Below are 23893 nucleotides of genomic sequence, written 5' to 3'. Positions count from 1 at the left end.
TGAAAATCTATGAATATAATTCCAATGTATGTCAATTTCATTTCTTCTATTATGTAGCTTAAAGTGGCATTGTCAATAAAATCACTCAGTTTTATAGATGAAGAAAGTAATGGTGGCCTGAAGAGACTTGGCAAGAGATCACCAAATACAATGTAAAACTAGACTCCAGAGCTAACAGTTCTTAACGATGTGTAAAGTAGATGTATAATTCCCTTTTCTACTGTAGCTAGCAATCTCTTTATGTTACTTGCTGTTGGAATTAGTTTATTGATTGTGTTTTTCAGTAGGCACTGAGTTAGGTGCAGGGCTTTTAACTATAGAATCAGTGCATTGCATTAACAGGTGGAATTGGCTACTGTATTAAGTATGGAAAAGTAGGCAATTAGTGAGCTTTTCCCCCACTCCATTATTCATTATTTTTAAAAACAGACATCAGGGCCCACACAGTGCCCACCTGGAAAGTGACTAATCTTGTCACACATTCACTATTAGGTTTTATGTGCAAAGTCAGTTATTGTCTTTTTATCAGTTTCCTTTTAACAGTGATTTTCTATCTAACAGGTCAGAATACACACTTTACACTTTATCTGACTATTCAAACTTTAAAGTTAATTTTTGAATAAAGGCTTATTTCCCGTGTGAAATTTTGAGAGTTTTACAAATACATAAAGGGATGACTTGAGATTTAGAGGCTTCTTTTGTATCCTACAGAAATATCTGATGATCTAATAAGGAATTGTGAAAGGATTTTATAACATACACATACTGTTTTTGTTCTTTCAGAGATTAGAGATGAGCTTTATACATTACCAACAGCTGTATTTGGAACTGATATTTATTTGATTATATTGGGCCTTTTTTCCCAAAGTAAATCAAGTTCATTCTTTTGATCTAATTTACTTGTAAAGGCAAAAGCATAGAATAAGAACCTCCTAAAATTGTGAAAGAAATGAATAATTGGCCACTATACCCTAGTATTTCAGCTGTTTGTAATTATTAAGAGTTTGATCCAATGTCACTAATACTTACCATCCAAAGTTGTTTGTTCATGGAGGGATATATAATATTAACTGCATATTTACCCTGATACAGTTAAGCTAAATTAAGACTGAAGCCTTGCATCAGGCTGATAACTAAATGCCTTGATATGTGCCTCCAACATAAACCCATATGTAAACACAATGTTAACAATGTGCCCTAAAGATTAACCATAACATATGCAATGCAGTAATGAACTTATGCAATGAAATGAAATTTGAGTACTCAGAAATCCTAAATACCAATATGTTAAGAAAAAAAGAATAAAAGAAAAACTTGAGAAAATTGTTCAATTATATTAGATGATATAATTTCAGTGTATAAAGAAGTCATATAAATTAACACTAAAACCCAGTAGATAAATGGGCAGAGCTCATCAACAGAGAATTCATAAGAGGGGAAAGATCTGCAGAGATGATCATAATGTATGTCATTCTCAGAAAGTAAAGAAAAGCAGACTAAAGCAAATGTCATTTTTTTCTCTTATCAAAATAGCAAAGTTGAAGAAAGATAGCTATATGATACTATTGTACATAAAAATACACACATTCATGTGTGTGACTGGTGACAGTGTAATGAGATGAAAGTAATTTGTCAACATGTATTAAGAACTTTTAAATTTTTTCCTTTGTACATGTTGATTTTTCTGGGAAGACTACCAAGGAGATATTTTTAAACACCCTAAATATGTAATAATGGGAATATAGTTAAATAAATCATTATATCTACTGTCTAAAGTACTATGGGAATATTAAAAATGTGTATGAAGATTATATAACAACATGTGAACTCTCCCTCACCATGATACTGAGGATTAAACCCAGATGTGCTCTACCCACTGAGTTATACCCCCAGGCCTTTTATTTGCTATGTATTGCGACAGGGTCTTGCTGACTTGCCAAACTGTCCTTGAACTTGGAATCCTCCTGCCTCAGCCTCCCAGGTCACAGACATAACACAACCATACCCATTCACGTGCAAACTTTGAGTCACTAAATAAATACTAATTAAGGTCCTGTTCTGAGTACGATAGATGAAGATGAGTAAACCCAGCCCCAACCCTCAAGGAACTTAAAACAGTGAATAAAACCGAGAAACGAGTGAGACTGTTTGAAGTGCCCTGTAGGAAAAAGTACTGCGTATAGTGGAAGCCCAGTGGATGATGTGCTTAGTTCTACCTGAATGGAGTCATAAAATACTTTTTTAATGTTCCTGAGCCTCGAAAGAGCAATTGACCAGGTCATTGTGGGAGATGAAAGGATGGGTAGGCTGTTCCTGGTAGAGCAAGCTCTGTGAGGAAAGATTTATCTTTTTATTGTTTTTAAAGTATACTATGTATATAATCACAGTAACCACCTGCTTATAGAAAAACCCATCTAGTGGAATTTAAATAAACCTACATGTTGACAACAATGGTCTCCCAATGATTTTTCTTTCCTTCTTCTTCTTTTTTTTTTTGGTACTTTCTAGATGTCTTTAAATATTTTTTTTTTCCTAACAAGGAATAAGCATAAGTGATGGATTCATGCATAATAATTCACAAAAAGAGATGATCTAAATCATTGCTGTAGCTAGTGAGTCATAAAGATTTCCCAACTATATTTGCCATGATGGAATCCCAAAATGCTTTTAAATGAATGAGAGACTCCACAGATGGATGTAAGGGGAGTGTTCATTCCCTTTCTTCATACAGATCTCCAAGTGCCACCCTTAGCATTAATAATTAGATTGCCTGAAGACCAGAAAGAGATCTAAAATGGGATTAAGTGCTGCTTCCAAGAAAAAGGCCATGATGTAGAAGAAAATAAAGTCTCTCTTTTGATCTAAAGGGTAAATTTGTGCCAAGCAGTTGGCTGCTTTTAAAAAATGGGAGAACTGGAGTGCCTGAATATAGATTTGTTAGATGGTGAGTCCTGCTACTGACAGCATTCACGCACAGGCTAACAAGGTGCCATGAAAAGGGACCTATTCATCATGGGTATGCAGGGTAGATAGATTACCTCCAAGATCTGGTAACATTCTATAGTTCTAAAATAGGCTGAATAAATAATCAAATATTCACCAGGAAAGGAATTAGTTATGAAATTGCCCTACTCCAATGGTTCTCAAAGTGAAGCTCTCAGACTCGTAGCATCAATATTACCTGGGAACATGATAGAAATTTTAAAATCCCGAACCCCATTACAGACCTGCTAAATCCAAAAGCCCGGAGCCAAGACCCAGCATTCTGTGTTTTAACAAGCTTTCTGATTGTTATGCTAAATTGTAGAGGATCACTGCCCTTAACCATCTTCACTTTCATTCAGTAAAGCTTATATTGCTGGTATGTTCTGAACACCCTTTAAACAACTGTGCTTTAAATACAGTTATTACTGCATATTCTCATTACTTTGACCATAATAGATTTCAGTATGTCTTTTAAATGACTAGAGTTCTTGTATCTTTTCCAGGTGTTGGGAAATCTTCACTAGTCCATCTTCTATGCCAAAATCAAGTGCTGGGAAATCCATCATGGACTGTAGGCTGCTCAGTGGACGTCAGAGTATGTATATCTTACATTTCATATTTTTAGTAGTCATACTAAAGATAATACCTTCATACTAAATGATCAAATTATACTACAGTAAAGATTAAGTAATAATAAAAGCTGGGTTTTGTTAAATAGCTGGTATGTGCCATGTACTATGCCATATGCTTTACATGTCTTAGCTTATATAATTTTTTTGAAGCTGTGCTATAAAGGTGCAAAATCTAAGGCATAGACAAGTAACAACTAATTCACTCAACTTATAAAAAATAGGGTGAGATTTGAAACATTTAGTCTGATTCCACAGACTTCATTTTTAATCACTATGATATATATCCAGAGTTTGATTAACATGATCTATAAGTAATTCTGCCTAAGCCTGTGCCACTAAGATTGCAACTTTTGGCTTAGAAACAGTGGAAAGGCAGAAGCTTTTGGATCCTCATGTCTAGGTTATCTGTTTCACCTCACATTTAGGAATCAGGTGCAGTTTCCAATGAATTAAGTATCTTCCCAGATACTGTTGGTCTTTGCTAATTCCAGCTAGTTCTGGACAAGTCTGATAAGCTGACACACTGCTCACCTTTGAGTTAAGAAGCAAACAGGGCATAATATATGGTCTATTTTAGAGAAGGATCCATGTGCTGCTGAGAAGAAAATGTATTCACTCTTGGTTGGATGGTATATTCTATAAATGTCCGTTAAGTCTAAATTATTGATTGTGTTATTGAGATCTATGGTTTCTTTGTTCAATTTTTGTCTGGAAGATCTGTCCAGTAGTGAGAGAGGCGTGTTAAAATCACCTAGTATTATTGTGTTATGGTCTATTTGGTTTCTGGAATTGAGAAGGATTTGTTTGACATACATGGATGAGCCACTGTTTGGGGCATAGATGTTTATGATTGTTATATCTTGTTGATTTATGCTTCCCTTAAGCAGTATGAAATGACCTTCGTTATCCCTTCTGACTAACTTGGGCTTGAAGTCCACATTATCTGAAATGAGAATGGATACTCCAGCTTTTTTGCTGAGTCCATGTGCATAGTATGTTTTTCCCCATCCTTTCACCTTTAGTCTCTGGGTATCTTTTTCTATGAGGTGAGTCTCCTGCAGGCAACATATTGTTGGATTTTTCTTTTTAATCCAATCTGCCAGTCTATGTCTTTTGATTGATGAATTCAGGCCATTAACATTCAGGGTTATTATAGAGATATGATTTGGTTTCCCGGTCATTTGGTTCATTTTTAAAATTTTGTTTATTTATTTGTTTGACACAACTGGTTTCCTCTTTTATTTGACAATTCCTTTAGGATAATTCCTCCCTTTGCTGATTTGCTTCTTTGTTTTTCATCTCTTCCTCATGGAATATTTTGCTGAGAATGATCTGTAATGCTGGCTTTCTTTTTGTAAATTCTTTTAGCTTTTGTTTATCATGGAAGGATTTTATTTCATTGTCAAATTTGAAGGTAAGTTTTGCTGGGTATAAGATTCTTGGTTGGCATCCATTTTCTTTCAAGGCTTGAAAAATGTTGTTCCAGGCCCTTCTAGCTTTTAGGGTCTGGATTGAAAAATCTGCTGATATCCGTATTGGTTTCCCCCTGAATGTAATTTGGTTCTTTTCTCTCTCAGCCTTTAAAATTCTGTCTTTATTTTCTATGTTAGGTATTTTCATTATAATGTGCTTTGATGTGGGTCTGTTGTAATTTTGTGTATTTGGAGTCCTATAAGCCTCTTGAACTTTATTTTCCATTTCATTCTTCAGATTTGGGAAATTTTCTGATATTATTTCATTGAATAAATTGTTCATTCCTTTGGCTGGTTTCTCTAGGCCATCCTCAATCCCAATAATTCTTAAATTTGGCCTTTTCATGATATCCCATAGTTCTTGTAGATTCTGTTCATGATTTCTTACCATCTTCTCTGTTTGTTCAACTTTGTTTTCAAGGTTAAATATACCATGTATTCTATCAGATCATAATGGATTGAAGTTAGAAATAAATGAAAGAGTAAAACACAGAAACTATTCCAACATCTGGAGATTAAACAATATGCTATTATATGATGAATGGATAACAGAAGATATTAGGAAGGAAATTTAAAAACTCTTAGAGGTAAGTGAGAACAAAGAAACATCATATCAAAATCTCTGGGACACTATGAAAGCAGTACTTAGAGGGAAATTTATTTCATGGAGCGCATTTAATAAAAGAAGTAAAACTCAACAAATAAACGACCTAACACTACAGCTCAAAGCTGTAGAAAAAGAAGAACAGAACAGCATCAAAAGTAGTAGAAGACAGGAAATAGTTAAAATCAGAGCTGAAATCAATGAAATTGAAACAAAAGAAACAATATAAAAAATTGACAAAATAAATAGTTGGTTCTTCAAAAAAATAAACAAAATTGATAAACCTTTACCACACTAACAAAGAGAAGACGAGAGAAAACCCAAATCACTAAAATTCGGAATGAACAAGGAAATATCACAACAGACACAAGTGAAATACAAAACATAATTAGAAGCTATTTTGAAAATCTATACTCCAAAAAAATAGAAAATTTCGACGACATCAACAGGTTTCTAGAGACATATGAATTGCCTAAACTGAACGAGGAGGACATAAACAATTTAAATAGACCAATTTCAAGTACTGAAATAGAAGAAGTCATCAAAAGCCTACCAACAAAGAAAAGTCCGGGACCAGATGGGTTCTCAGCTGAGTTCTACAAAACCTTTAAAGAAGAGCTCATTCCAATACTTCTCAAAGTATTCCATAAAATAGAAGAGGAGGGAACCCTCCCAAACTCATTCTATGAAGCCAATATCACACTGATACCTAAACCAGACAGAGACACATTGAGGAAAGAAAACTTCAGACCAATATCCTTAATAAACATCGACGCAAAAATTCTCAACAAAATTTTAGCAAATCGCATACAAAAACATATTAAAAAGATAGTGCACCATGATCAAGTGGGTTTCATCCCAGGTATGCAAGGTTGGTTCAACATCAGGAAATCAATAAACGTAATTCACCATATTAATAGACTTAAAGTCAAGAATCACATGATTATTTCAATAGATGCAGAAAAAGCATTTGATAAAATACAGCACCCCTTCATGCTCAAAACACTAGAAAAAATAGGGATAGTGGGAACATTCCTTAACATTGTAAAGGCCATTTATGCTAAGCCCATGGCTAATATCATTCTAAATGGTGAAAAACTGAAAGCATTCCCCCTAAAAACTGAAACAAGGCAGGGATGCCCTCTTTCACCACTTCTATTCAACATCGTTCTTGAGACTCTGGCCAGAGCAATTAGACAAACTAAAGAAATTAAATGGATACGAATTGGAAAAGAAGAACTCAAACTATCCCTGTTCGCTGATGACATGATTATATATTTAGAGGAACCTGGAAATTCCACCAGAAAACTTTTAGAACTCATAAGTGAATTCAGTAAAGTAGCAGGATATAACATCAATGCCCATAAATCCAACGCATTTTTATACATAAGTGATGAATCTTCAGAAAGAGAAATTAGGAAAACTACCCCATTCACAATAGCCTCGAAAAAAATAAAATACTTGGGAATCAATCTCACAAAAGAGGTGGAAGACCTCTACAATGAGAACTATACAACACTAAAGAAAGAAATTAAAGAACACCTTAGAAGATGGAAAGATCTTCCATGATCTTGGATAGGAAGAATTAATATTGTCAAAATGGCCATACTACCTAAAGTGCTATACAGATTCAATGCAATTCCAATTAAAATCCCAATGACGTACCTTACAGAAATAGAGCAAACAATTATGAAATTCATCTGGAAGAATAAGAAACCCAGAATAGCTAAAGCAATCCTTAGCAGGAAAAATGAAACAGGGGGTATCACAATACCAGATCTTCAACTCTACTACAAAGCAATAGTAACAAAAACGGCATGGTATTGGTACCAAAATAGAAAGGTAGATCAATGGTAAAGAATAGAGGACATGGACACAAACCCAAATAAATACAATTTTCTCATCCTAGACAAAGGTGCCAAAAATATGCAATGGAGAAAAGATAGCCTCTTCAACAAATGTTGCTGGGAGAATTGGAAATCCATATGCAACAGAATGAAACTAAACCCATATCTCTCACCATGCACGAAACTAAACTCAAAATGGATTAAGGACCTCGGAATCAGACCAGAGACCCTGCAGATTATAGAAGAAAAAGTAGGTCCAGATCTTCAACATGTTGGTTTAGGACCAGACTTCCTCAACAGGACTCCCATAGCACAAGAAATAAGAGCAAGAATCAATGACTGGGATAGATTCAGACTAAAAAGCTTTCTCTCAGCAAAGGAAACTATCAGCAATGTGAAGAAAGAGCCTACAGAGTGGGAGAATATCTTTGCCAATCATACTTCAGATAGAGCACTAATCTCCAGAATCTATAAAGAACTCAAAAAACTCTACTCCAAGAATTCATATAATCCAGTTGACAAATGGGCTAAGGAAATGAATAGATACTTCACAGAAGAAGATCTACAAACAATCAACAAACATATGGAAAAATGTTCAACATCTCTAGTAATAAGAGAAATGCAAATCAAAACCACCCTAAGATTCCATCTCACCCCAATTAGAATGGCGATTATCAAGAATACGAGCAACAACAGGTGTTGGCAAGGATGTGGGGAGAAAGGTACACTCATACATTGCTGGTGGGGCTGCAAATTAGTGCAGCCACTCTGGAAAGCAGTGTGGAGATTCCTTAGAAAACTTGGAATGGACCCTCCATTTGACCCAGCTATCCCACTCCTTGGCCTATACCCAAAGGACTTAAAATCAGCATACTACAGAGATACAGCCACATCAATGTTCACAGCTGCTTAATTCACAATAGCCAGACTGTGGAACCAACCTAGATGCCCTTCAATTGATGAGTGGATAAAGAAACTGTGGTATATATATACAATGGAATATTACTCAGCCATAAAGAATGATAAAATGATGGCATTTGCAGGCAAATGGATGAAATTGGAGAATATCATGCTAAGTGAGATAAGCCAATCTCAAAAAGCCAAAGGACGAATGATATCGCTAATAAGTGGAGGATGACACATAATGGGGGGGACGGAAGGGTTAGTGTTAGGGTTAGAGTTAGGGTTAGGGAGGGGGGCAAGAATGGAGGAAGGAAGGACTATATAGAGGGAAAAGAGGGGTGAGAGGGGTTGGGGGAAGGGAAAAAATAACAGAATGAATCAAACAACATTATGTAAATTTATGATTACGCAAATGGTATGCCTTTACACCATGTACAAACAGAGAAACAACATGTATCCCATTTGTTTACAATTAAAAAAAATAAAATAAATAAATAAATTTTTAAAAATGTAAAAAAAAATAAAAATAAAAAAATAGAAGAAGCAAACAGGGAAGGAATAGTAGGTAGGTAGCTAAACTGATGTTATTATTATTCTCTTCTTTGAACTCTGACTTATATTGCTTTTGATTAGAAATCTTCTCTTCACCTAATTACTATTCTTTTTAAGGTTAATTTCTTTTCTAGTTGCTTATAAAAATATGGGTTTTTAAAATATTTAATGTTCTGCAGTTATTCTAACATATGTCTAGGTACAAATGAGGTTTCCTTCATCATCCTATTCAGAAATTGTTATACTTCTCATATCTTCATTTTTCAGAATTTTAAACCATTATCTGTTTGTTTCTCATTCACTCTCTCTTCCTTTTGAATTTTTATGTTTTCCCTCAGTATCTTTTAATTGTACTTCCATACTTTCTATTCTTTATTTCTTCTCGCTGTATTCTGGATGGTGTACTCATTTTTCTTCTAGTTAACTGAGAGTCTCTTTCTACTATATCTAATCTACTTTTTAATGTATTCATCAAGTTTTTCATTTTAAGTAACTGTAAGTTTTAATTTCTCGGTGTACCTTTTGGTTCTTTTTCAAGTGCCCAAAATATTTTAAATGTACTATTTTTCTCAGTATGGTTTCAGTTTTTATTGTAATCATTTCAGCATACTTATAGTTTCTTTTGGATTATACTATTTCGGTGGTTATAGGAGAAGAGTCCTACCTACTGTATATGCTGCTCTATTTTGTAAAAATATATCTCCTTGTATTGTTTGTAATTCTTGGAAAATATTCACATTTTCAGCAGAATTTTTTTTCTTCATCCTGTTGAAGTTCTACATGTTTCTAAATTCTCAGATGTTGTAAAAATATCCTTGTACAGTGCCTTTTTATATCTTTTGTTTCCTAAGCCCCCTGGAATGTTCATGGTTCTTGTAATTTCTCAGCTCAGTTTCCATGTCATATAAATAATGTCATATAAATTCTCCCAGCATCCGATTTAGTACAGGCGTATGGTTCTGTAGACCTTTTGCCTGTTCTCTACCACCCCCAGCTGATCCTTGACAAAGTTTTTTTTCTGTTTCCCTGAGTCTGTGGACAGAAATTTTCCAACTATCTCTTTCACTGACTAGGCAGCTCATCAAGTGTCCAGATTTCAAGAAAAAAATCACATTTTAGTTTTTATCATTCACCCACACAGAGTCTTACCTTAAAAGCTGGAAAATGGGTCTGCTATTCCTGGATAGACACTAAAATCCAGTCACCAGCCCCTGAAGCTATATCTGAATTTGTGTCAGTTCTCACTTCTTACTCTGAGTTAAGTGCTATCTTCATTTCTATCCTTTGGAGATATCCCTTTCTTTCTCTTGACTTTCTTTTGGGGTAGTTTATTCTCTCTTTCTTTCTCTTTCTGAAAATATTTTCATAGCATTTGTATGAGTTTTGAAAAGGGAAGTGACCTCTCTGTGTTATTTCAGCCTACCATGTTTCTAAATGCTTACAGAAGAAATATGAGTTTTAGATTGTGAATTCAATGGTAATTTTATTTAGGTTTGGGAGACAATATAGCATACACTGAACAAAATTTTTCTTTAGACTCTTCTAGCTCCCTTTCTACAAATGGTTATAGCACATTGAAAAGAAACTTAGATGTAAACCCCTACTCCCTCAGTTAATTGCTTTTGCTTCTTTTTTTTTTTATTGTAAACAAATGGGATACATGTTGTTTCTCTGTTTGTACATGGCGTAAAGGCATACCATATCTATAATCATAAATTTACATAGGGTAATGTTGTTTGATTCATTCTGTTTTTTCCCCTTTCCCCCACCCCTCCCACCCCGCTTTTCCCTCTATACAGTCCGTCCTTCATTCATTCTTGCCCCCCTCCCTAACCCTAACTCTAACCCTAACACTAACCCCTCCCTCCCCCCATTATGTGTCGTCATCATCCACTTATTAGCAATATCATTCGTCCTTTGGTTTTTTGAGATTGGCTTATCTCACTTACCATGATATTCTCCAGTTTCATCCATTTGGCTGCAAATGCCATAATTTTATCATTCTTTATGGCTGAATAATATTCCATTGTATATATACACCACAGTTTCTTTATCCATTCATCAATTGAAGGGCATCTAGGTTGGTTCCACAATCTGGCTGTGGTGAATTGAGCAGCTATGAACATTGATGTGGCTGTATCTCTGTAGTATGCTGATTTTAAGTCCTTTGGGTATAGGCCAAGGAGTGGGACACTGGGTCAAATGGTGGGTCCATTCCAAGTTTTCTAAAGAATCTCCACACTGCTTTCCAGAGTGGCTGCACTAATTTGCAGCCCCACCAGCAATGTACAAGTGTACTTTTCTCCCCACATCCTCGCCAACACCTGTTGTTGCTCGTATTCTTGATAATCGCCATTCTAATTGGAGTGAGATGGAATCTTAGGGTGGTTTTGATTTGCATTTCTCTCATTACTAGAGATGTTGAACATTTTTCCATATGATTGTTGATTGTTTGTAGATCTTCTTCTGTGAAGTATCTATTCATTTCCTTAGCCCATTTGTCGATTGGATTATTTGTATTCTTGGTGTAGAGTTTTTTGAGTTCTTTATAGATTCTGGAGATTAGTGCTCTATCTGAAGTATGATTGGCAAAGATTTTCTCCCACTCTGTAGGCTCTTTCTTCGCATTGCTAGTAGTTTCCTTTGCTGAGAGAAAGCTTTTTAGTTTGAATCTATCCCAGTTATTGATTCTTGCTTTTATTTCGTGTGCTATAGGAGTCCTGTTGAGGAAGTCTGGTCCTAAGCCGACATGTTGAAGATCTGGACCTACTTTTTCTTCTATAATCTGCAGGGTCTCTGGTCTGATTCCGAGGTCCTTAATCCATTTTGAGTTTATTTCGTGCACAGTGAGAGATATGGGTTTAGTTTCATTCTGTTGCATATGGATTTCCAATTCTCCCAGCAACATTTGTTGAAGAGGCTATCTTTTCTCCATTGCATATTTTTGGCCCCTTTGTCTAGTATGAGAAAATTGTATTTATTTGGGTTTGTGTCCATGTCCTCTATTCTGTACCATTGATCTACCTTTCTATTTTGGTACCAATACCATGCCGTTTTTGTTACTGTTGCTTTGAAGTAGAGTTGAAGATCTGGTATTGTGATACCCCCTGCTTCACTCTTCTGCTAAGGATTGCTTTGGCTATTCTGGGTTTCTTATTCTTCCAGATGAATTTCATAATTGCTTGCTCTATTTCTGTAAGGTACGTCATTGGGATTTTAATTGGAATTGCATTGAATCTGTATAGCACTATTGGTAGTATGGCCATTTTGACAATATTAATTCTTCCTATCCAAGAACATGGGAGATCTTTCCATCTTCTAAGGTTTTCTTTTTTTTTTTTTTTTTTTTTTTTTTTTTTTTAATTGGTTACAACCTACTCAGGTGGGTATAGTTTAACTGGCTGATTGTTTTTTTTTTTTTTTTTTATTGTAAACAAATGGGATACATGTTGTTTCTCTGTACATGGCGTAAAGGCATACCATTTCTGTAATCATAAATTTACATAGAGTAATGTTGTTTGATTCATTCTGTTATTTTTTCCCTTCCCCCCACCCCTCCGACCCCTCTTTACCCTCTATACAGTAGTTCCTTCCTCCATACTTTCCCCCCTCCCTAACCCTAACTCTAACCCTAACACTAACCCTTCCCTCCCCCCCATTATGTGTCATCCTCCACTTATTAGCGATATCATTCGTCCTTTGGCTTTTTGAGATTGGCTTTTCTCACTTAGCATGATATTCTCCAGTTTCATCCATTTGCCTGCAAATGCCATCATTTTATCATTCTTTATGGCTGAGTAATATTCCATTGTATATTTATACCACAGTTTCTTTATCCACTCATCAATTGAAGGGCATCTAGGTTGGTTCCACAGTCTGGCTATTGTGAATTAAGCAGCTGTGAACATTGATGTGGCTGTATCTCTGTAGTATGCTGATTTTAAGTCCTTTGGGTATAGGCCAAGGAGTGGGATAGCTGGGTCAAATGGAGGGTCCATTCCGAGTTTTCTAAGGAATCTCCACACTGCTTTCCAGAGTGGCTGCACTAATTTGCAGCCCCACCAGCAATGTATGAGTGTACCTTTCTCCCCACATCCTTGCCAACACCTGTTGTTGCTCGTATTCTTGATAATCGCCATTCTAATTGGGGTGAGATGGAATCTTAGGGTGGTTTTGATTTGCATTTCTCTTATTACTAGAGATGTTGAACATTTTTCCATATGTTTGTTGATTGTTTGTAGATCTTCTTCTGTGAAGTGTCTATTCATTTCCTTAGCCCATTTGTCGACTGGATTATTTGAATTCTTGGAGTAGAGTTTTTTGAGTTCTTTATAGATTCTGGAGATTAGTGCTCTATCTGAAGTATGATTGGCAAAGATATTCTCCCACTCTGTAGGCTCTTTCTTCGCATTGCTGATAGTTTCCTTTGCTGAGAGAAAGCTTTTTAGTTTGAATCTATCCCAGTGGTTGATTCTAGCTTTTATTTCTTGTGCTATGGGAGTCCTGTTACGGAAGTCTGATCCTAGACCAACAAGGTGAAGATTTGGACCTACTTTTTCTTCTATAATCTGCAGGGTCTCTGGTCTGATTCCGAGGTCCTTAATCCATTTTGAGTTTAGTTTCGTGCATGGTGAGAGATATAGGTTTAGTTTCATTCTGTTGCATGTGGATTTCCAATTCTCCCAGCAACATTTGTTGAAGAGGCTATCTTTTCTCCATTGCATATTTTTGGCCCCTTTGTCTAGTATGAGAAAATTGTATTTATTTGGGTTTGTGTCCGTGTCCTCTATTCTGTACCATTGATCTACCTTTCTATTTTGGTACCAATACCATGCCGTTTTTGTTACTATTGCTTTGTAGTAGAGTTGAAGATCTGGTATTGCAATACCCCCTGTTTCACTCTTCCTGCTAAGGATTGCTTTAGCTATTCTGGGTTTCTTATTCTTCCAGATGAATTTCATAATTGCTTGCTCTATTTCTGTAAGGTACGTCATTGGGATTTTAATTGGAATTGCATTGAATTTGTATAGCACTTTAGGTAGTATGGCCATTTTGACAATATTAATTCTTCCTATCCAAGAACATGGAAGATCTTTCCATCTTCTAAGGTGTTCTTTAATTTCTTTCTTTAGTGTTGTATAGTTCTCATTGTAGAGGTCTTTCACCTCTTTTGTGAGATTGATTCCCAAGTATTTTATTTTCTTCGAGGCTATTTTGAATGGGGTAGTTTTCCTAATTTCTCTTTCTGAAGATTCATCACTTATGTATAAAAATGCGTTGGATTTATGGGCATTGATGTTATATCCTGCTACTTTACTGAATTCACTTATGAGTTCTAAAAGTTTTCTGGTGGAATTTCCAGGTTCCTCTAAATATATAATCATGTCATCAGCGAACAGGGATAGTTTGAGTTCTTCTTTTCCAATTCGTATCCATTTAATTTCTTTAGTTTGTCTAATTGCTCTGGCCAGAGTCTCAAGAACGATGTTGAATAGAAGTGGTGAAAGAGGGTATCCCTGCCTTGTTCCAGTTTTTAGGGGGAATGCTTTCAGTTTTTCACCATTTAGAATGATATTAGCCATGGGCTTAGCATAAATGGCCTTTACAATGTTAAGGAATGTTCCCACTATCCCTATTTTTTCTAGTGTTTTGAGCATGAAGGGGTGCTGTATTTTATCAAATGCTTTTTCTGCATCTATTGAAATAATCATGTGATTCTTGACTCTAAGTCTATTAATATGGTGAATTACGTTTATTGATTTCCTGATGTTGAACCAACCTTGCATACCTGGGATGAAACCCACTTGCTCATGGTGCACTATCTTTTTAATATGTTTTTGTATGCGATTTGCTAAAATTTTGTTGAGAATTTTTGCGTCGATGTTCATTAAGGATATTGTTCTGAAGTTTTCTTTCCTCGATGTGTCTCTGTCTGGTTTAGGTATCAGGGTGATATTGGCTTCATAGAATGAGTTTGGGAGGGTTCCCTCCTCTTCTATTTTATGGAATACTTTGAGAAGTATTGGAATGAGCTCTTCTTTAAAGGTTTTGTAGAACTCAGCTGAGAACCCATCTGGTCCCGGACTTTTCTTTGTTGGTAGGCTTTTGATGACTTCTTCTATTTCAGTACTTGAAATTGGTCTATTTAAATTGTTTATGTCCTCCTCGTTCAGTTTAGGCAATTCATATGTCTCTAGAAACCTGTTGATGTCTTCACAATTTTCTATTCTGTTGGAGTATAGATTTTCAAAATAGCTTCTAATTATGTTTTGTATTTCAATCCTGTCTGTTGTGATATTTCCTTGTTCATTCCGAATTTTAGTGATTTGGGTTTTCTCTCGTCTTCTCTTTGTTAGTGTGGCTAAAGGTTTATCGATTTTGTTTATTTTTTCGAAGAACCAACTATTTATTTTGTCAATTTTTTGTATTGTTTCTTTTGTTTCAATTTCATTGATTTCAGCTCTGAGTTTAACTCTTTCCTGCTTTCTACTACTTTTGGTGCTGTTCTGTTCTTCTTTTTCTAGGGCTTTGAGCTGTAGTGTTAGGTCGTTTATTTGTTGAGTTTTACTTCTTTTATTAAATGCGCTCCTTGAAATAAATTTCCCTCTAAGTACTGCTTTCATAGTGTCCAAGAGATTTTGATATGATGCTTCTTTGTTCTCATTTACCTCTAAGAATTTTTTAATTTCCTTCCTAATATCTTCTGTTATCCATTCATCATATAATAGCATATTGTTTAATCTCCAGATGTTGGAATAGTTTCTGTGTTTTACTCTTTCATTTATTTCTATCTTCAATCCATTATGATCTGATAGAATATAAGGTAGTGTCTCTATCTTCTTGTATTTGCTAACATTAGCTTTGTGGCATAATATATGGTCTGTTTTAGAGAAGGATCCATGTGCTGCTGAGAAGAAAGTGTATTCGCTCTTGGTTGGATGGTATATTCTATAAATGTCCGTTAAGTCTAAATTATTGATTGTGTTATTGAGATCTGTGGTTTCTTTGTTCAATTTTTGTTTGGAAGATCTGTCCAGTGGTGAGAGAGGCGTGTTACAATCACCTAGTATTATTGTGTTATGGTCTATTTGGTTTCTGAAATTGAGAAGGATTTGTTTGACATACATGGATGAGCCACTGTTTGGGGCATAGATGTTTATGATTGTTATATCTTGCAGATTTATGCTTCCCTTAAGAAGTATGAAATGACCTTCTTTATCCCTTCTGACTAACTTTGGCTTGAAGTCCACATTATCAGAAATGAGGATGGATACTCCAGCTTTTTTGCTGAGTCCATGTGCGTGGTATGTTTTTCCCCATCCTTTCACCTTTAGTCTATGGGTATCTTTTTCTATGAGGTGAGTCTCCTGCAGGCAACATATTGTTGGATCTTTCTTTTTAATCCAGTCTGCTAGTCTATGTCTTTTGATTGATGAATTCAGGCCATTAACATTCAGGGTTATTATAGAGAAATGATTTGGTTTCCCAGTCATTGGTTCATTCTTTAAATTTTGTTTATTTATTTGTTTGACACAACTTCTTTCCTCCTTTATTCGACAATTCCTTTAGGATAATTCCTCCCTTTGCTGATTTGCTTCTTTGTTTTTCATCTCTTCCTCATGGAATATTTTGCTGAGAATGTTCTGTAATGCTGGCTTTCTTTTTGTAAATTCTTTTAGCTTTTGTTTATCATGGAAGGATTTTATTTCATCGTCAAATTTGAAGGTAAGTTTTGCTGGGTATAAGATTCTTGGTTGGCATCCATTTTCTTTCAAGGCTTGGAAAATGTTGTTCCAGGCCCTTCTAGCTTTTAGGGTCTGGATTGAAAAGTCTGCTGATATCCGTGTTGGTTTCCCCCTGAATGTAATTTGGTTCTTTTCTCTCACAGCATTTAAAATTCTGTCTTTATTTTGTATGTTAGGTATTTTCATTATAATGTGCTTTGGTGTGGGTCTGTTGTAATTTTGTGTGTTTGGAGTCCTATAAGCCTCTTGAACTTGATTTTCCATTTCATTCTTCAGATTTGGGAAATTTTATGATATTATTTCATTGAATAAATTGTTCATTCCTTTGGCTTGTTTCTCTAGGCCTTCCTCAATCCCAATAATTCTTAAATTTGGCCTTTTCATGATATCCCATAGTTCTTGTAGATTCTGTTCATGATTTCTTACCATCTTCTGTTTGTTCAACTTTGTTTTCAAGGTTAAATATTTTGTCTTCAATGTCTGAGGTTCTGTCTTCCAGGTGTTCTATCCTATTGGATATGCTTTCTATGGAGTTCTTAATTTGGTTTATTGTTTCCTTCATGTCAAGGATTTCTGTTTGGTTTTTTTTCAATATCTCTAACTCTTTATTGAAATGATCTTTTGCTTCCTGTATTTGCTCTTTTAACTGTCGATTGGTGCGATCATTCAATGCTTGCATTTGCTCTTTCATCTCATCGTTTGCTTCTCTGATCATTTTAATTATGTACATTCTGAACTCCTTTTCTGTCATTTCTTCTGCCATGCTGTCATTGGGTTTTATTGATGTAACATCTAGATTTGTTTGCAGCATTTTCTTTCCTTGTTTTCTCATACTGTTCAGGTATCAGTGAACCGCTGAGATATTGCAGATTTCCTCTATTGACTTACAATGTCCCTGAAGATTTCTATATATATCCCCCCTTAGCCTTCAGTAGGCTGAAGTCTTGGAGGAAGTTGATAATGTGGTGCTCCACAAGGAAGCTGCCTCTCTAGGAGTGGTGGCCTTCAGGTGGGGTATAATCCCTGCTAGTGGGCAGAGGTGCCTCCACTTGTTGACCAATGGTCATCCAAAGGGGACCTAGGCTGCGGGCTGAGGCAAGGCCTGTTTGGGCCTGAGTCTCTGGTTTTACCGTCCTTGTGGGGAAACCTCCCCCAACAGGGAAGACTCACCCGGTGGGGAGGTCTCGCTGGTCAGTTCCCTCGTAGAGGTTCCCCTCAATTTACAGCTACCGCCTGGGCTAGGCTGCCTCCTCTGCAAAGTTCCCAGGGGCCCGGCCCTACCTCCTGGGCCTGGGAGCCTCACCCTTCGCAGATGAATCTCCTTAGGCTGCCCCTCCTCAGAGTTCTGCCCGCAGGCCTGGAACCTTCGCTCCGCCCTTAGCCTGTCTCTGTGCGGCTCTTCCACCCAGAAGCCTCCTAGATCCTGGGACCCTGCTCTGCACCTAATCGCCTGGCTATGCAGCCCCTCCTCTGAGCAGCCACCTGGGGCCCCGTACAATCGCTCTGAGTCCCAGAGACCCGCCACACGCCTCTTCCTCCAGACAGCCGCCCAGTATTCCGGTGCGGTCACTAGGAGTACGAGAAACTCACTTCGTGCCTCCTCCCACAAACCACCCGTAGCCCTGGGCAATCAATTACTCCGAGTCGAAGTGACCGTCCCCGTTCCTCCTCCTTCTCCAGATAACCCCCCGGGTGTTCAGGAGCGGTCGCTCTGAGTGGCTCTGAATCCACGTGACCCGCTGCACGCGTCCTCTGGGCAACCACCCGGAGCTCTGGTGTGGCCACTCAAGACCAAGCGACCCACCACGCTTCTCCTCCAGGCAGCCCCCCTGTGTTCAGGAGCTGTCCCTTTAAGTCCAAACAACTCACCACTCGCCTTCTCCTCCGAGCGGCCGCCTGGAGCACTAATGCAGTCACTGCGAGTCCAAAGGACCCGCCGCGCTCCTCCTCCTCCTCCTCCTACTCCTCCGGGCAGGCCCCGGTGTTCAGAAGTGGTCTGAGTCCAAACAGCTCGCCACGCAGCCCCTTCTCTGGCAACCGCCTGTAGCTCTGGTGTAGTCACCCCGAATCCAAGCGGCCGCGCTCCTCTTCCTCCTCCTCGTCCTCAGGGCAGGCCCCGGTGTTCAGAAGCGTAGTTCTGAGTCCAAACAGCTCGCTGCGCAGCTTCTCCTCTGGCAACCGCCTGTAGCTCTGGTGCAGTCACTCCGAATCCAAGTGGCCACGTTCCTCTAAGGTTTTCTTTTAATTTCTTTCTTTAGTGTTCTGTAGTTCTCATCGTAGAGGTCTTTCACCTCTTTTGTGAGATTGATTCCCAAGTATTTTATTTTTTTCGAGGCTATTGTGAATGAGGTGGTTTTCCTAATTATTCTTTCCAAAGATTCATCACTTATGTATAAAAATGCATTAGATTTATGTGCATTGATGTTATATCCTGCTACTTTACTGAATTCACTTATGAGTTCTAAAAGTTTTCTGGTGGAATTTCCTGGTTCCTCTAAGTATATAATCATATTATCAGCAAATAGGGATAGTTTGAGTTCTTCTTTTCCTATTCGTATCCCTTTAATTTCTTTGGTCTGTCTAATTGCTCTGGCCAGAGTCTCAAGAATGATGTTGAATAGAAGTGGTGAAAGAGGGCATCCCTGCCTTGTTCCAGTTTTTAGGGGGAATGCTTTCAGTTTTTCACCATTTAGAATGATATTAGCCATGGGCTTAGCATAAATGGCCTTTACAATGTTAAGGAATGTTCCCACTATCCCTATTTTTTCTAGTGTTTTGAGCATGAAGGGGTGCTGTATTTTATCAAATGCTTTTTCTGCATCTATTGAAATAATCATGTGATTCTTGACTTTAAGTCTATTAATATGGTGAATTACGTTTATTGATTTCCTGATGTTGAACCAACCTTGCATACCTGGGATGAAACCCACTTGGTCATGGTGCACTATCTTTTTAATATGTTTTTGTATGCGATTTGCTAAAATTTTGTTGAGAATTTTTGCGTCGATGTTCATTAAGGATATTGTTCTGAAGTTTTCTTTCCTCGATGTGTCTCTGTCTGGTTTAGGTATCAGGGTGATATTGGCTTCATAGAATGAGTTTGGGAGGGTTCCCTCCTCTTCTATTTTATGGAATACTTTGAGAAGTATTGGAATGAGCTCTTCTTTAAAGGTTTTGTAGAACTCAGCTGAGAACCCATCTGGTCCCGGACTTTTCTTTGTTGGTAGGCTTTTGATGACTTCTTCTATTTCAGTACTTGAAATTGGTCTATTTAAATTGTTTATGTCCTCCTCGTTCAGTTTAGGCAATTCATATGTCTCTAGAAACCTGCTGATGTCTTCACAATTTTCTATTCTGTTGGAGTATAGATTTTCAAAATAGCTTCTAATTATGTTTTGTATTTCAATCCTGTCTGTTGTGATATTTCCTTGTTCATTCCGAATTTTAGTGATTTGGGTTTTCTCTCGTCTTCTCTTTGTTAGCGTGGCTAAAGGTTTATCAATTTTGTTTATTTTTTCGAAGAACCAACTATTTATTTTGTCAATTTTTTGTATTGTTTCTTTTGTTTCAATTTCATTGATTTCAGCTCTGATTTTAACTATTTCCTGTCTTCTACTACTTTTGATGCTGGTCTGTTCTTCTTTTTCTAGGGCTTTGAGCCGTAGTGTTAGGTCGTTTATTTGTTGAGTTTTACTTCTTTTATTAAATGCGCTCCATGAAATAAATTTTCCTCTAAGTATTGCTTTCATAGTGTCCCAGAGATTTTTTTGATATGATGTTTCTTTGTTCTCATTTACCTCTAAGAATTTTTAAATTTCCTTCCTAATATCTTCTGCTATCCATTCATCATATAATAGCATATTGTTTAATCTCCAGGTGTTAGAGTAGTTTCTGTTTTTTACTCTTTCATTTATTTCTAACTTCAATCCATTATGATCTGATAGAATATAAGGTAGTGTCTCTATCTTCTTGTATTTGCTAACAGTAGCTTTGTGGCATAATATATGGTCTATTTTAGAGAAGGATCCATGTGCTGCTGAGAAGAAAGTGTATTCGCTCTTGGTTGGATGGTATATTCTATAAACGTCTGTTAAGTCTAAATTATTGATTGTGTTATTGAGATCTGTGGTTTCTTTGTTCAATTTTTGTTTGGAAGATCTGTCCAGTGGTGAGAGAGGCGTGTTACAATCACCTAGTATTATTGTGTTATGGTCTATTTGGTTTCTGAAATTGAGAAGGATTTGTTTGACATACATGGATGAGCCACTGTTTGGGGCATAGATGTTTATGATTGTTATATCTTGCTGATTTATGCTTCCCTTAAGCAGTATGAAATGTCCTTCTTTATCCCTTCTGACTAACTTTGGCTTGATGTCCACATTATCAGAAATGAGGATGGATACTCCAGCTTTTTTGCTGAGTCCATGTGCATAGTATGTTTTTCCCCATCCTTTCACCTTTAGTCTATGGGTATCTCTTTCTATGAGATGAGTCTCTTGCAGGCAACTGCTTTTGCTTCTTTAAGAGTGACTTTGGACTCACCAGTTTACCTCCTGATACTTAGTTATATCATCTACAAAATAGAAATAAGTAACAGTATCTGCTTTATCTAGTCTGTCAGTTTATAAAGAGAATCAGAGAAGCTTAATAGATACAAAATTATACTCCAGTGCTTTACAATTTGTAGTTGAAATTGAACTTCTATCAGATTTTGTCCCTTCTTTACCCTTACCCCACCCTTTTTTCTGGTCCCCTCCTGGAGCCCATATTCTACCTCCAGCCTGCTCATATACCACTTTCATCTCATTCTTTTTCCAGTCTTATTGAATCAGCTAAAATTCAATACTGTGTGAAATCAAAGTGTCAATAACAAGCATCTTTATTGCATTTCCAATCTTGGGAAATTTTCAGTTGTAACATTAAGTAAAGTGTTTGCTGTAGGATTTTTTTGTAGGTACATTTTATTAACGAAATTCCTTTCTATTCCTATTTTGATAAAAGTTTGTATCATGAGTGGGTGTTGAATTTTATCACTTCAGTTTTCATGATTATCATTATTTTCCTGCTTAATTTTGCTGTGGTAAATTATGTTAATTTTTTTTAAATGTTAAATCAACCTTGCAATTCTGGAATAAATCCAACTTGTCTTGAAGAGCCTGTCTTTTGTTTTATCACTAGATTCAGTTTGCTAATTTTTTTTCAGTTATTTGCATGTAAATTCATGAGAAAGATTGGCCTATTATTGTTCTTTCTTATAATCATGTTGTAGAATTTTGTTGTTGTTGTTTGTAGATGGATACTGTACCTTTATTCTATTTACTTTATTTTTATATTGTGCTGAGAATCAATCCCCTTGTTATACATGTTAGGCAAGCATGCTACCACTGAGCCACATCCCCAGCCCTCCTTGTAGAATTTTGATTTTAGGCTTATGTTAGCCTCATAAAAAAGTTGGTGAATATTGTTTCTGTATTATTCTCTGAAAGAGTTTGTGAAAGATTGATGTTATTTTTTCCCTTAAATATTTGAATTCACAGGTATAACCATCTGGACCTAAGTTTTTCTATATGGGAAGCTTTTAAATAACACTAAAGAAAATAGGAAAATGTACTTTTCCTTATGTCAATTGTGATTTATGTTTTTGAAAGAATTTGTCTATTTCAGGTAAATTGTCAAGAAGCTTGTTTTTCTCTTACTTTCAGTCAGACAATTGAACAATAAGATGTACTGCATATTCTACAAAAATTCATTTTTCATTTCTGGTGTGCATAATTTGTGGCTTTTATTTTTTGATCAGTCTTGCCAGAGATCTAGCAAAGACTGGTTTCTGGCTTTGTTGATTTTCTATATTATATATTTGTTTTATATTTCATTAATTTCTGCTCTTTACAATGTACATACTTTCTTTGGGTTTAATTTGTAGTCTTTTTTCTAACTTCTCAAAATGAGAAATTGCTTCATGTATTCTGTCCCACCGCCGCCGCCCCCCAGGCTTCTTTTTAAGAGCTCTGAGGTTCTAAAATTTCTGTCTAGTCACAGCTTTAGCTACATCTCTGAAATTTTGTTCATTATCATTCAGCTCAAAATATTGTCTAATTTCCAATGTGATTTCTTCTTTGACTCATGTGTAATTTTAAAATGTGCTTCTTAATTTCCAAATATTTGACAGTGTTGATTATCTTTTGATTATTGATTTCTAGCCTACTTATATTGTGTTCAGAAAATAGATACCATATGATTTCATCCTTTAAAATTTATTGAAATTTGCTTTATGTTTCTTTTTATGGCCAATTTTGGTAACTTTTGCATTTAAGAATAATGTATGTTCTATAATTGTGGAGTACGGTGTTCTAAGTATGTTTGTTAGTTAGATCAAGGTTGTTAATCCTTTTGTTCAGTTGTTCTGTATGGCTACTGATTTTTTTCCTGTCTTTTTTATCAGTTACTAAGGAATGAGTAGTATAGTCTCCTACTCTAAGTATAGATTTGTCCATTTTTTAATTCTGTTTTTCACTTATATATTTTGAGCTTATATTACTAGGTATATACTAATTTATTGTGTGTTAGCATTGGCATGTCAGAGAGAACATTTGCTCTTTGGTTTTGGGGATTGGCTATGTCACTTACCATGATAGTCTTCATTTCCATCCATTTACCAGCAAATGCCATAATTTCATTTTTTCTTTATGGCTAATATTCCATTGTGTATATGTACCACATTTTCTTTATCCATTCATCTGTTGAAGAGCACCTATGTTGGTTCCATAGCTTAGCTATTGTGAATCAAGGTGCTATAAACATTGATGTGGCTGTATCATTATAATATACTGACTTTTAGTCCTTTGGGTATATACTGAGTAGTGGAATAACTAGGTCAAATGGTGGTTCCATTCCAAGTTTTCTGAGAAATTTCCATATTGTTTTCCAGATTGGTTGTACTAATTTGCAGTCCTATCAGCAATGTATGATTGTACCTTTTCCCCCACATCCTCACCAACACTTATTACTTGTATTCTTGATAATTGCCATTCTGACTGGAGTGAGACAAAATCTCAGTGTAGTTTTAATTTGCATTTCTCTAATTGCTAGAAATATTGAACACTTTTTCATATATTTGTTGACCCATCATGTTTCTTCTGTGATTTTTCTGTTC

General features: G+C 36.2%; 1 protein-coding gene across 1 annotated transcript in view; it reads left to right on the top strand.

Moving 5' to 3' along the window:
* RABL3 (RAB, member of RAS oncogene family like 3) overlaps positions 1–23893 on the top strand; it is a 48029-nt gene that overhangs the window by 1212 nt on the left and 22924 nt on the right. The window contains exon 2 of the mRNA XM_079155354.1: positions 3489–3580. Within this exon, the coding sequence (XP_079011480.1) occupies positions 3489–3580 (92 nt within the window). The remainder of the gene's footprint in view (positions 1–3488; positions 3581–23893) is intronic.

The sequence above is a fragment of the Sciurus vulgaris genome (assembly GCF_902686455.1).
Source record: "Sciurus vulgaris genome assembly, chromosome: 10".
NCBI classification, from domain to species: domain Eukaryota; kingdom Metazoa; phylum Chordata; class Mammalia; order Rodentia; family Sciuridae; genus Sciurus; species Sciurus vulgaris.
The sequence above is the reverse complement of the archived record's forward strand: the minus strand, read 5'-3'. Positions and strand labels throughout refer to the sequence as shown.